General features: G+C 39.3%; 1 protein-coding gene across 1 annotated transcript in view; it reads left to right on the forward strand.

Annotated features, from left to right (window-relative positions):
• Positions 1–12,851, forward strand: part of LOC103389107 (uncharacterized) — a 52,334-nt gene that overhangs the window by 31,517 nt on the left and 7,966 nt on the right. The window contains exons 19-34 of the mRNA XM_025061993.1: positions 1,815–1,876; positions 5,768–5,889; positions 6,614–6,776; positions 7,030–7,132; positions 7,209–7,425; positions 7,693–7,807; positions 8,393–8,557; positions 8,904–9,059; positions 9,129–9,176; positions 9,709–9,808; positions 9,892–9,986; positions 10,126–10,329; positions 10,475–10,585; positions 10,684–10,836; positions 11,289–11,537; positions 12,450–12,611. Of these exons, the coding sequence (XP_024917761.1) occupies positions 1,815–1,876; positions 5,768–5,889; positions 6,614–6,776; positions 7,030–7,132; positions 7,209–7,425; positions 7,693–7,807; positions 8,393–8,557; positions 8,904–9,059; positions 9,129–9,176; positions 9,709–9,808; positions 9,892–9,986; positions 10,126–10,329; positions 10,475–10,585; positions 10,684–10,836; positions 11,289–11,537; positions 12,450–12,611 (2,225 nt within the window). The remainder of the gene's footprint in view (positions 1–1,814; positions 1,877–5,767; positions 5,890–6,613; positions 6,777–7,029; positions 7,133–7,208; positions 7,426–7,692; positions 7,808–8,392; positions 8,558–8,903; positions 9,060–9,128; positions 9,177–9,708; positions 9,809–9,891; positions 9,987–10,125; positions 10,330–10,474; positions 10,586–10,683; positions 10,837–11,288; positions 11,538–12,449; positions 12,612–12,851) is intronic.

The raw sequence follows: 12,851 nt of genomic DNA on the forward strand, positions 1-12,851 counted from the left end.
TAAAAAAAAAAAAAAAAAACCCTGCTTAATTATGAAGACGTGAGATCAATGTTTGATTTACTCCTGTCAGCACCTTCCAGGCCTCACAATGTTTTCAACGTGTCTTCAGTGATCACAACAGTGTCATCACTGTCTTGTTAAACTTCCTTCATCTCACAGTTTGACTCTGACTGACAGATGACACACAGAGAAAATCTGCTTTCTTCTGCTTTTTCCTGCTTTGTAAAGCTTTAATTTCCCACCTTTTTTTGCATGCTCCCTTTAATCAACAGGGTCATGTGAACATTTTTCTAACATCTTATTGGCTGGGCTGCTGAGGCAGATGGTGTGGTTTTCCTGTGGCTCACCTAACTTTTTTAAGCTCATGTCAGTTGTGTGGTGCCGTCACTGATATGTGTGCCATCATAAAAGCTGCATGTGACTTAACACAGCGTCATGAGTTTGTGAGACAAGAAGTTTAGATCAAGAAAGACAAGTGAATGTTACTTTAGGACTTACCATAGAAGCCAACCCTCAGATTTGGACTCATGTTTAGGAGTCAGTCATCTCTGCTCTGGGGGGATTTGGTCTTTTGTATCAGTTACATTCTTAGTCCAAGTGTAGTTGTGAGAGATACTGACACATACAAAGTGTTCCCACTAGAACAGAACCTTGAACCTTTGTCAAAACAACAACAATCATTCCTGCAATACTGCCAGTGAATATTATGCAACTTGCAATACACCATCACCAGCGACACTTTACAGGATGGATTATCAAAAGCTGAATGGGAAATTAGTGAATGATGAATGATGTTGTTTAAATAACACAACTGCATGTATGTTAATGAGTTGTGTAGTTAGTACTGCGTAGTTTGTTGTAAAATAATAACAGATGATTAATAAGTACTAAATAGTAAATTAAATAGTATGTTTAGATAAAAAAAAAACATGATTATATTATGTGTGAACTAAATATAAATAAATCAAATTTAGTCGACCAATATGAATTTCATCAAGTAAAACGAAACAAATAACAATGTTTCATTGACTGTAACTGGACTAAGACTGTCACAAAATAAAAACAAACACTGGTCACAATTTAACTCTGTAACTGGACTAAGACTGTCACAAAAATAAAAACAAACACTGGTTACAATTTAACCCTAATCCTAATCCGAACCCTAACCCTGTAGGGGTCAATCCAGGCATGGGTAAACTACGGCCCGAGGGCTGGATGCCCGCCAAACTTGTCCAAATTGTATTATTAATTTATCTATATTATCATTACACTTTTGCCTTTTTCCTGCAATGTCTTCAAAGCTAAAAGCTTCTCTTTTTTTTTCTTTAGCATTTTAGCTTTTTACATATCACTCATCTTTGTTCACACGAACGCTCCATCTATCTGCTCCTGACCCGCCCAGTCGTCAGATTTTGGGACCCATTGTGGCCCACGAGTCAAAAACTTTGCCCAAGCCTGGGTTAGTCCCATGACCAAAACATGCAGAATTTGTGTTAAACGTATGTAACATGTTACCAAAAACCTGGTGTCAGTACCTCCTACAACCACACTTCAACAATCAGCACTGTCCCTTTAAAGAAGTACATTTTCATTCATAAGCATCTTTGCAAAATAACATCTAACCCTAGTTATAAGTAGTAATTACTAAGTATTGTAATTTACTGCTACTGCAATACAGTACACATTCACAGTACAGTATTTTCCTCATGTGTGCAGATCTAACACTCTTTATCTTTGTGTATCTGTGTTCATGTGCCTGTGTGTGTGTGTGTGTGTGTGTGTATGTGTGTGATTACGTGCGTTCACATCTCCAGGCTCGACCAACATCTTCACCCCCACCAGCCTGTTGGAGCAGCTGAAGGCCATGAACAAACCAGTGCCTGTGTGTGTGTGCTAAAAAAAACAAACAAACAAACAAACAAAAAAAAAACACCCAATCACGTCTTTTCTCTCTTTCTCTCCCCGCCCACTTTATTGAACCCACATCCCCCCATTCTCACAACCCTGTCCTCAACTGAGTATGCATCTTGCTTGAAAAAAGGAAAATATATATATGTTGTATCAAAGGGTAAAGTTGTTGCAAGTATTCTTATGTTTTACAATGGATGCAACTAAATAAACTTATCCAAGAGCAGAAGGCCATTTAAAAACTGAAAAGTACCAAATGTTACACTGTATGCTACAAACCCCTGCTAGATGTGTAAATGGTAGAACTTTTGTTCTGTTTTTTTTTTTTTGTTTGTTTTTTTGTTTTTTTTTCTTGATTTTTCGTCTTTGCCGTGAGTTTAAGTGAAAGCCTGCAGTTGAAGGGGTGAAATAAGGTGGGGTTAAAAAGGTTGATGTTGTAAAAAAAAATATAAACCATATCAGACAACATGCAATATATGATTATATAAATATATTTCATGGGAGGGGACCTGCCCGTGTATATTTGCTGTAGCATGCTTGGAATTTGTGTGGAATTGTGTTTGTATCTAGTGTGGATGTTCTTCTGGGAGCTGCAGAGTTAGCCGTTAGCTTTTCCCCAAAGACACTTAGCTGAGCTGGAATACTTCACTGAAATCAAGTTGTTCTGTGTCTGAAGGAGGTTATTTACCAGAACTTTCTCTCAGAAAAAGATTTTACAGATGATTCACTACTGCTGTTGCCAGAACTCAGTTGACTTTTGTCTTCCTGACTCCTATGACAGCTAACTATCATTTTAACATTCTCTTGTGATGCATCAACTGGTGCGTCAGATTTAAGCAATGGTCTCTTGGCCAGGTCAAACTTTTTGACTCGCGGTCAGGAGCAGATAAATGACATGTAAAAGTCGTGCATAAAAGATAAAATGCTAAAATGCTTTTATTATTTTCTATGTCATCTACTGGGGAAATGTGGGTATTGCGGGGAAAAGGCAGAAGAATAATGATAATATAAATAATTTATACAATTTTTGAAAAGTTTAGCGGGCCAGAATAAAAAGCTGAACGGGCCTCCTACAGATCTCTGAGGTCATGGTCAGCTTAGGTCAGTTAATCATCCTGTCCAAGTCCAATGTTTGTAGTATACAAAACTAGTATCTAATTTATTTATTTATTTATTTTTAATTTTGACATATCAACTTACAAAAAAACATATATGTGATTCCAAGAGAACATCTGTTTGGAAATGTCAAACATTCTCATGTCTGTGCATTTCATAGATGTTTTGGGTCACAGCGACCTTTGAACTGTAAAACTGTTCAGGTCCTCCAGGAGTCTCAGTGAACTTTGTACTAGACGCCGCCTCAAATAAAAATAAATAACAATGCTTACAGACATGTTAACTACTTTGTACTAGACGCCGCCTCAAATAACAATGCTTACAGACATGTTAATCAAATTGGCCTCAATTATAGTTAAAGCTCAAACAAACTTGACCTTTTGGTGAAGTATTTGTTTTAAACCAAAGCTCTGTTTAAAAAAAATGTAAAAAGGAAAAAAAAAAACTAGGTCTTAATTCCTTCCTCCCCAGGCTGCCGAGACTGTGAAGTATTAACCCCTCCCCACCTTTTTCCTTTCCTTGCTGAAACTTCACACTTAAACGTCTAGCGGCTGTTTGCTTGCTGTTATATTATGGCTAATGTTACGGGGAGGGGGGGCACTTGTACTTCAGTATTGTATCCTGTCTTCTCATTGGTTCGTGACGATGTTGAACTGGGCCATGCACTGAGTAGTGTGTCATGTAAATGCCATATGTTTGCTGTTTTTAGCGTCTCATTGTTGACTGGTGATCTTTCTGACTGTGATGTAGTGATTACTCTTCCTTTAAAACAGATTTTAAAAAAAATGAAGCCTTGGTGTTTGTGGTGTTTTAGCTGTAGCCTTAGCTGATTAGCTGGGGAAAAAAAACTATTGTCTCCTATTCTCTGTTTTTTTGTTTTGTTTTTTTTCCCCTGGTGCAACGTTTTCAAGCCCTGTACTGGTGAATGGCTTTGCTAAAAAAAAAAGAATAAAAACTTCTTTCGTTCCTTCCATTCCCCCCTCTGTCCACTTGTATATTGCACTCAAGCCTTTTCTGTGATGCAAATGCTTGTATTTTTTTCCCATTATAATTTGCTATAGAGGCTAAATTTGTTAAATACACTTTATTTATGTCTAAATTATCTATCAGAGGAAAAGGAAAAAACAACTAAAACTAGAAATGTTGATCTGTCCTCAAACTGTTTTAACTAAAGTTGTTTGTTTGCAAGTGTTGAAGCACAAACAATACTTCCATGTGTACCTACTATGTATTAAGGCTGTCTAATAAATTGGCTTCCAATACATTAAAGACTCGAGTCATTTAAAATAAGAAAAAAAACAAAAAAACAAACCCAAATAACATATTTAGTAAACACCAACCTCATGACATGTTTCTTCATATTCTAGTAAGGTCTGGATGTTTACATCATGTGTGATACAAGTTCATGGTAAGTATGAGTATTTTGCACATTATTTTGATTACCTACAGTGACTGCAGAACTGATGGCAGTCATTTCGCTGCCATGGGAAAGACCATTTTTTGACAGAAAATTGTCAACTAACCTTCTCCACATTTAAATACATAGTTTGAGAACCCTAGTCTCACTGTAACCTACAGAGCAGAGTGGCGCAGAGGAAGCGTGCTGGGCCCATAACCCAGAGGTCGATGGATCGAAACCATCCTCTGCTAACCAAGCAATGGTTTTTTTGGGGCAGTTGTGGCTTGTATGTTAAAAATTGTACTTGGTGTGTTTGTTGCTTTAGTGCAGAATTGCTGCATAATATTGATGTTTTCTATAGACATAATTATGTCATTTTGAGGTGGATTTATTCAGACAGTACCCTACTGGTATATACATTCACCAATATTTCCTCTACTTGAATTGAATTGACTTATGAAGTACACAACCTCACGTTTGACCCCAACTTACAGCCATTATTACAGCCACATTAACTGCAACAAGATTTTTGTTCATTCAAAATGGAAATATAATACCTTCCGCCTCACCAATAAAATAATGTGTAGTTAAAATATACTTGTATTCACTATCAGTTTCTGTAAAAAAAAGTATCAAGAATATGAAAATTGTTTAAGCGAATTCATTGTATTTGTTTTTACCTGTAATTACCAGTCTTTACCAGTAGGTGCCCATCCGGAAAGAGTTGTTGTTGCATAGCAACGACTCAACCCTTCCAAATTGAAGCAGACTCTGGAGCTAAAAGGCGAAAAATACATGATGGTTCTACTGCAATACTTTGTTTTCTAACTTTTGTTTTTATCAGGGCGCGGTATTTGTGGTACCATTAAAAACGTTTACCATCTTTGTAACTCGAGACAGCGGTTAATATCACCGTGTTCTGTCGTGAAGATTGAAAATGACTGACGAAGAAGACCCAGCGTTTGTCGCCGCTCGGGCCGATGAACAAAGTCACCGTGAAGGTAATAGTTCGTTTTTTCCCCGCGAGTGTTCTAGTTAAGTTAATTAGAGTACATTTTGTTGTTGTTGTAATTATTTTAGCATGTCGGTGCAGTGCAATATGGGTAGTGTAGTCTGTTTCTACTCTTCAGAACGTCGGCCCCAGCGAAACAGAAAACATTTAAAAAGTGTATGATTTTTTTACAAGCCATAAGATTATTAATGCCGACCTGGGGCCAATTATCAACGAAAATATACATTGTTGTTTTAAAAGGATATTGGCGAAGAATGTATTTCCTTTTTGTTTGTTTTTTAAAACTATTAGCACATGGTTGCCAGCAATTGGTCGAAAAGCAGCAGCAGCAGGATGAGGAAGAGAAGGCCAAAAAGCAGCTCTCTACAGACTTGTACTACAACTACCAAGATGTGAGCTCCGGACCATCAGTCACAGTCGGCTCTGAAATCCCAGAAAACCTCTTGCACCTCTCGTATCCTTGACTGGGAAACGTTGTGTAAGATGTCAAGATTCAAATGTTATTGTTATCTAGTGATTTATTATCATTGTGGCAGAGGACACAGCTGTGCACAACAGATTTATTATCATTGTGGCAGAGGACACCGCTGTGCACAACAAAAGCCACAAGGTGGCAGCAACTCGCACAGTGGTTTGTACAGTTAAAATATACATTTTTAAGTTCTCAATGCGTGAAAACATTTCTGTTCCCAAGGGGGGTGGAGGGGGCATGACAGAAGTTAAATTGAGAACCACTGTTTTAACCCCTTATCCTAATGAGCAGGGGGCATTTCAAGCTGAGCGTCCAAGGAGCAGTATGTGATGACATGCCCAGTGCACTACTGTTAGTGGATTTGAACCAACAATACAACCTACAACACAATCCACTCTTTTAACCACCAGGCTGCCACTGGCCCATATCTATTACAGAACACTACATAATGGAATATTACCAACTTTTACCCTAAAAAAGGGTACAGGTGGCTAAAAAGAGTTTAAAAATGGACTGTAGTGAGTAAAGATTTCTACCATATTGAAGTTAATAGTGATTCAAATAAAAACAAAACATTAACAGCCTGTTGCATTTACAGGTAGCTGTGATATTAGTTCTCATGATAGTGTGAGAAAAGTACCTGTATCAGAGGAATTTATAATACAATTTGTGTTGGAATTTGTTCCTTGATCCATTTTACCTTCAGTCACTCATTTGGTTACGACAGTCGGCGACGAGCCAACCTTCAACTGCTGGACGACAGAACTCTGATGTTCATAGCAGGTAACCTGCTGGTTTTGCTGGACATGTACACAGCTGAGCAGAGGTATCTACGCTCCTGCAGCGGAGGAGGAATTGGCTCCATCACGGTAGGATGTTTTGGATGGATAACGTCTTTATTTTAACAGCTATATTTTCTACACTGAAAAACATTTACTGACATATATTTTCTACACTGAAAAACATTTACATTTGGGGAAATCACAAATTGCCTGGGGGCTTATTGACTTTTAATTTGAATATTTTAAACTATCTATTCTTGCCTTAATGATCAATCTGGAACCTGTTATGCTGAAGAAAACAGAAGGATATTGGTTAAAAATGTTAACTTTGTGTCTGAAGGTTCACCCTAGAAGAGAAAACTTTGTTGCAGCAGAGAAAGGAAACCAGCCCAACATCCTCATTTATGAATATCCATCATTACGACTGTACCACATCCTCAGAGGTGAAGCGCCTCCTACACCTATGTTATTTTTCCACCATCCTATGCTGTCTTTTAAACATGCATTTCTGTCCTGCAGGTGGCACAATGCACACATTCAGCTCAGTGCAATTCAACCCCGATGGGACTCTCCTGGCCAGTGTGGGCGGAGCTTCTGACTACACATTGACGGTGTGGAACTGGAGGCAGGAGGAGGTGGTGCTGAGGTGCAAGGCCATTTCTCAGGAGGTCTACAGAGTCAGCTTCTCCCCATACGAGCCAGGACTGCTCACAACCTCAGGATCTGGACACATCAAGTAACTGTTGCAATCGAATTTCCAAGTACATAAACATACGTATGTAGCTCCCCCAGCAGATGACGCCCTAGTATGTATGCAGAGTTTGACTCTACAGAATATCTATGAATGATGTTTGTAGGCAGTTTCTGGCACTAAATTGTTGATTTTTTCTATGGACTGGAAATGGTAACAGAGTAGGTGACTTATCTGGTAGATTTTTTGAAGATGATCTCTAAATGTGCCAGAAATACCTTAAACTACTGTAAAGTGTATTTGTTCCTCCAGGTTCTGGAAGATGGCCAGTACTTTCACAGGTCTGAAACTTCAGGGACATGTGGGACACTTTGGAACAGCTGCAGCTACCGATATTGACGGATACCTGGAGCTTCCAGATGGAAGGGTAAAAATATTTTTTGTCATTGTTGGGATGTAATAATGTCTGATATTAACATTTGCCGATTCTGATAAGCAATATCTGTAAGAAACGTTGAAAATCCAATAATGCAATGCCTGGGTTTGGCCAAATGATGTGTGCTCTAAAAATACTGTAGTGCAATGAATTTTTATTGAAACACAATTGCAGTAACTCGTTCTAAACTCCTTATTTGCTCTCTAGCTTCTCGAAAAACACCTTTTCTCCCTTTTCCTCCTCTGACACTCTCCTCAATACTCGTCCTCAAACACACACACGCTCTTACCACGCCTCCTCACTGTCGTACCCGTAATTGTTAACTCCTTCATAACACAGGAACAATAACAATATTATTTTAATAATTTTTATTATTATATTAGGCTAATATTGGTTGGCCGATATTGAACATCCTTATTGGTGTGTGATGGAAATGTATTTGCATTCCATTCTTTTTCCTAACTAGCAGCCTCCTTTCAAGTTTTCGAGTTATTTTTTGTAGCTTGTTTTGCTAACCCTCCTCTGCTAGATGCATAAATGTAGGTCTGTCTGTAACTTCAATCTTCTCTTGATCAGGTGGTGTCAGGAACAGAATGGGGAAATTTACTGCTCTGGGTTGAAAACGCTGTCAAAGTGGAGATTTCCCGTAAGGAGGGGCGGAGCTGCCACGGCGGGTCAGTTCAGCCATTTGTTCTGGATGATGGACAACTGATGACCTTTGGCTCTGATGGAGTGGTGAGGGTAAGGATGATTTAGGTGAAATGACATTGCAGTGTCCCGGAGGAGATGGGCGTCATTCTTTTAGACCAGGCATGGGCACACTATGGCCTGTGGGCCGGATACGGCCCGTTTGACTTTTCAATCTGGGCCGCCAAACTCGTCCAAATTATGTTATTGGTTTAAATTATCATTATACTGATTGCTTTCGCAATGGGTCCTTATATTTGACGAGGGGTTGGGTCAGACCTCCCTGTCAAATTTTAGGACACATTGTGGCCCCTGAGTCAGAAGGTTTGCCCATGCCTGCTTTTGACTAAAACAGAACTAATGTTGAGGTTCTGTAGATTTGTCTGTCGTTGCTTCACAGACCTGGGACTTTGAGAGCATCCAGTCCGCCAACAGTCTTGAGGACAACAACAGGTTTGAGATGGAGCCTATGAACGAGCTGGTGGTGGGACACAATGTCTGCCTGTGTTCTGTGGTGAAGGGTCCTCAACCTGACTCCTTCATCTGGTTCGCTCAGGTCAGTGGACCAGATTATGAATGATCGGTGGAAACCATCGGCCCTGATCCTTGTCTCCCTGTTCTCTAGGACTCAAATGGAGGGATCTGGAAACTGGATCTGTCCTTCACTAATACAGTATGTCGTTTTCTTCACAGATACTTTAGCCTTAATCACTGAAGACCATTCTCTGAGCACATTCAAAAAGGACTTTCAGCTTCTGCTTTTGACTTGGGACTTGAGACTTTACTTGGATTTGGCTAAAATATGTGCAACACATACACAGCACTGCCACTGCATTCCTTACAGCAGGTGTCACTGTTTACTATTTCCATGAAATTCTGTCATTATTGCTCTTTCACCAAACTCCCTTAATAAAGAGGGGGAATTGAACCCACAGCCAACAAAGTTGTTGCCCCCCTGTGTTTTCGGTGAAGTCAGTGTTTGAAATCCTGTGTTCACACTTACCTCAGAGACAAATGTACTGACTGAGGCAGCTTTGAACCAACTGTCTGTCTCACTCCTAGCTAAAACACCAGTGTGAGCTACAGTATGACCTTTGGTGTGTGTGAGTTTGACCTTTATAGTGACACAAGCACAACAATTTTAAACATCCAAACTTCTTTATGTTAGTATTTATATGGTGTGATTTTGTTTTGTTTTTTGACAGACTCCAGATCCAGAGTGTCTGTTCTCCTTTCATGCTGGAGTAATACAGGGCCTGGATGTCTCACAGAAGTCCCACCTCATGGCAACGACTTCTCTAGACCGTGGGTCCACCGTAGTGTACCGTAACTGCAGCTACATAGTCCCGTACACACATCATTACATGCACTCTTTGGCTTCTGTCCAGGTTCAGTTAGAGTTTTTGATTTCCTGGCCAAAAAAGAACTGACATGCAGCCGTTTTAATCAGGGCGGAACAGCTCTGGCCTGGGCTCCACCTTCGGTAAGAGATAATAAAATAAATCACAAAGAAGACAAAAATCGTATTTAATTAATTGGCAAATTCTAACTCATTTTTATATACTGACTAAGACCTTTTTAAATTGACGTTGTTTATAGCGACCTCTAAACATCCTCTACAGGTTCACCGCAGCGGAGGTTTACTGATAATTGGGTTTGAAGACGGTGTGGTCCGACTGCTGCAGCTGTATAGCACTGAGACACCACATCAACTCACCTGGCCCAACACCAGTGGAGATGTCAAGCTCCGCCTCCAGCAGGCCTTTAAACCCCACAAGGCTGCTGTCACCGCTCTGTCTTGTGAGACAGACATTTTAGCCACAGGGGTGAGAAGTGTGTTTATTGATAAAATGTTCATCTTCACAGTTGTTGTCGTTGTTGCTGTTTTCATTTCCTAATTATAAATGTGTTATTTGATTGTTTTTGTCAAGGTCTAAGTTATTTAATTGTAAATTTCAATTTTGTGCTCAGAGCTCCGACTGCACTGTTTTCTTTTTTGCTCTCGGAGAAACTTACAGCCCCATCGGCTTCATTCATGTTCCTGGGCCAGTTCAGAGGCTGCAGTGGTCTCCTCATCCTCAGGTAAGTCTAGTCCCCACAGGACCGTCACTGCTAACAGCCTACATTCCCCTTCATAAAAGGTCTACAGTAAAGGTTTGTCCAACTTTCTTTTTACTCAGAGTGAGAGCAGACTACTAATCTTCTGTCAGAGTGGTCACGTGGTAGAGGTGCACAGACCTGATCCAGGTGCTCAGAAACCTGCTAAGACCTTCCAGCTGCTGGATCTACCAAGGAAAACATTTCGGTTCAAGAGCATCAAATCACGAATCAAGGTCTGGTTTCTTTGACCTTTAATTGTACAGAGCATCAAATCACGAATCAAGGTCTGTTTTTCTTTTTACCTTTAATTGTACAATGTCTTTTTAATGAGATAATGCTGTAGTTCAAAGCTGTAAATCCAACACCTCAAGTACACCGTCAGTGTCTAAACTCTGCACTGCTTTATCTGAGGCCAAGACATTATTTTCCTGAATTCAAAAATGTAAACCTTTGGTTCACAGCACACAGTATATTTTTGTTAATCGATTCCTCCATTAGTATCAGTTCATTTTTCACATTTTTGTATCGAAATTCATCATCAATTCATCCAATCATTTAAAACAAAATTACACAAGAAGATGAAAAAAGGCAGCAGTGGGAGGAAAGTAAATGATGAAACTTATTTTTACAAAAGAGTAAAATATACTCTAACAGTGAGTGTGTGTATGTGTATGTGGTGTTTCAGAGAGAGGAGGAAGTTGCAAGACGTCAAGCTTTAAAGGAAGAGAAAAAGAAAAGAGAAAGAAGAGTGGCTTTAAGAATTGAATCAGAGCAGGTGGAAGAAAATAAGCAGGACACAAGAGAAGAAGAAGAAGATGAAGTTGAAGATGAAGATGAAGACGAAGAAGAGTTACCACCTGTCCACATCCCTGTGTGTCCGAGTCCTATCTACTGTGGTTTCTATTCAAAGCCTGGACACTTCTGGCTATCGATGGTATATATAAATACGCACACACACACACACACACACACACACAGACATACACCCACAGAGTTGACTAGAAACCATTTTTTGTGGATCACTCATCAAAATTATTTTTTTTTCTTATTACTAAACCACCATGTTAACACAGAGTTTTAACAAGAAACCACAGAACTAGAGAGAGGGGATGTTACGGCTGAGCTGATTGGTTAATGCATATTTCTGAAACTAATTGGACACAGTATAGGATAGACTCCCATACTGTTAAGTGTGACTAATGACTATTGAATCATTTTCTTAATTTTTGCCACGCAGAGCCATTATTTGCCATTTTTTTTCTGTTCCTGTTCAGTGAGTTTTGTCAGAAGACAAAGTGTTTGAAATAGTCTCGGGCTTGACAATATCTACAAAAGAAGGCACTGCAGATTACAAAAACAAGACAAAAATGTACTAGTATGTGCCACAATGTATTTATTATGTTAACCAGTTTATGTCTTCATGCAGTCAAATTATACCTATGATCAACCCACCACTAATCAGTTATATGCCTTGTGCGCCCCCTGCAGGTCTGTGTGCAGACGTTTTTGTAACATGCCACATTTGTCAGCCTTGTTGTCACAGCTATTCGTTCCACTTGTTCCTAGAATGCACTTACCTTTGACTCTTTTGTCAAAAAATATAATATAATTATGTACAAAAATATAATTATGTAAAACATTTTAAGGTTACTACATTTATATTGACTTTGGGGGGCAGGCATAGTTTTGACATGGCCCCAATCCAGTTGAATTACAAAGGATGGAGTGGCCCCTGTAGCGCCCCCATCACTCACCAATGGATCTGTCATTATCTGCTCTTTAATAAGTTTGAAGTGTGTGCTTACTCTTTTGAAAATTAGGTTTTTTTTTTCCCTCTCATCTGCAGGGAGGCTTTGACTCAGGTTACCTGTATCATTGTAAGTTTTCTGAGGACCAGGAAGAAGATCCAGATAACCAGTGGGATGAGCCCTTCCACTATGTTCCCATTGAAAACTCAGACACGGACCCCATTCGCTCTGTGACATTCAGGTACAGGGCATGCAATTCATTTACCCACAACAACCTTATAAATTAGGTAGATTTAACAACAACCTATGGCTCGAGGGCCAGATTTGACCTGTTCTTAATCATTTATAATTTTCCATATTCTGACAACAGTGTAAAGACACTGTATTCCATAGACCTTGTTGTTGTTGTTGTTTAAGGATCTGGTTGGTTTACAGTTCATCTTCAAATACTATCATTTGGTTTGTGCGATGTCTATTAATGTTGTTAAATAATTTCATCG

The sequence above is a fragment of the Cynoglossus semilaevis genome, chromosome 14 (genome assembly GCF_000523025.1).
Source record: "Cynoglossus semilaevis isolate Cse_v1.0 chromosome 14, Cse_v1.0, whole genome shotgun sequence".
Taxonomy (NCBI): domain Eukaryota; kingdom Metazoa; phylum Chordata; class Actinopteri; order Pleuronectiformes; family Cynoglossidae; genus Cynoglossus; species Cynoglossus semilaevis.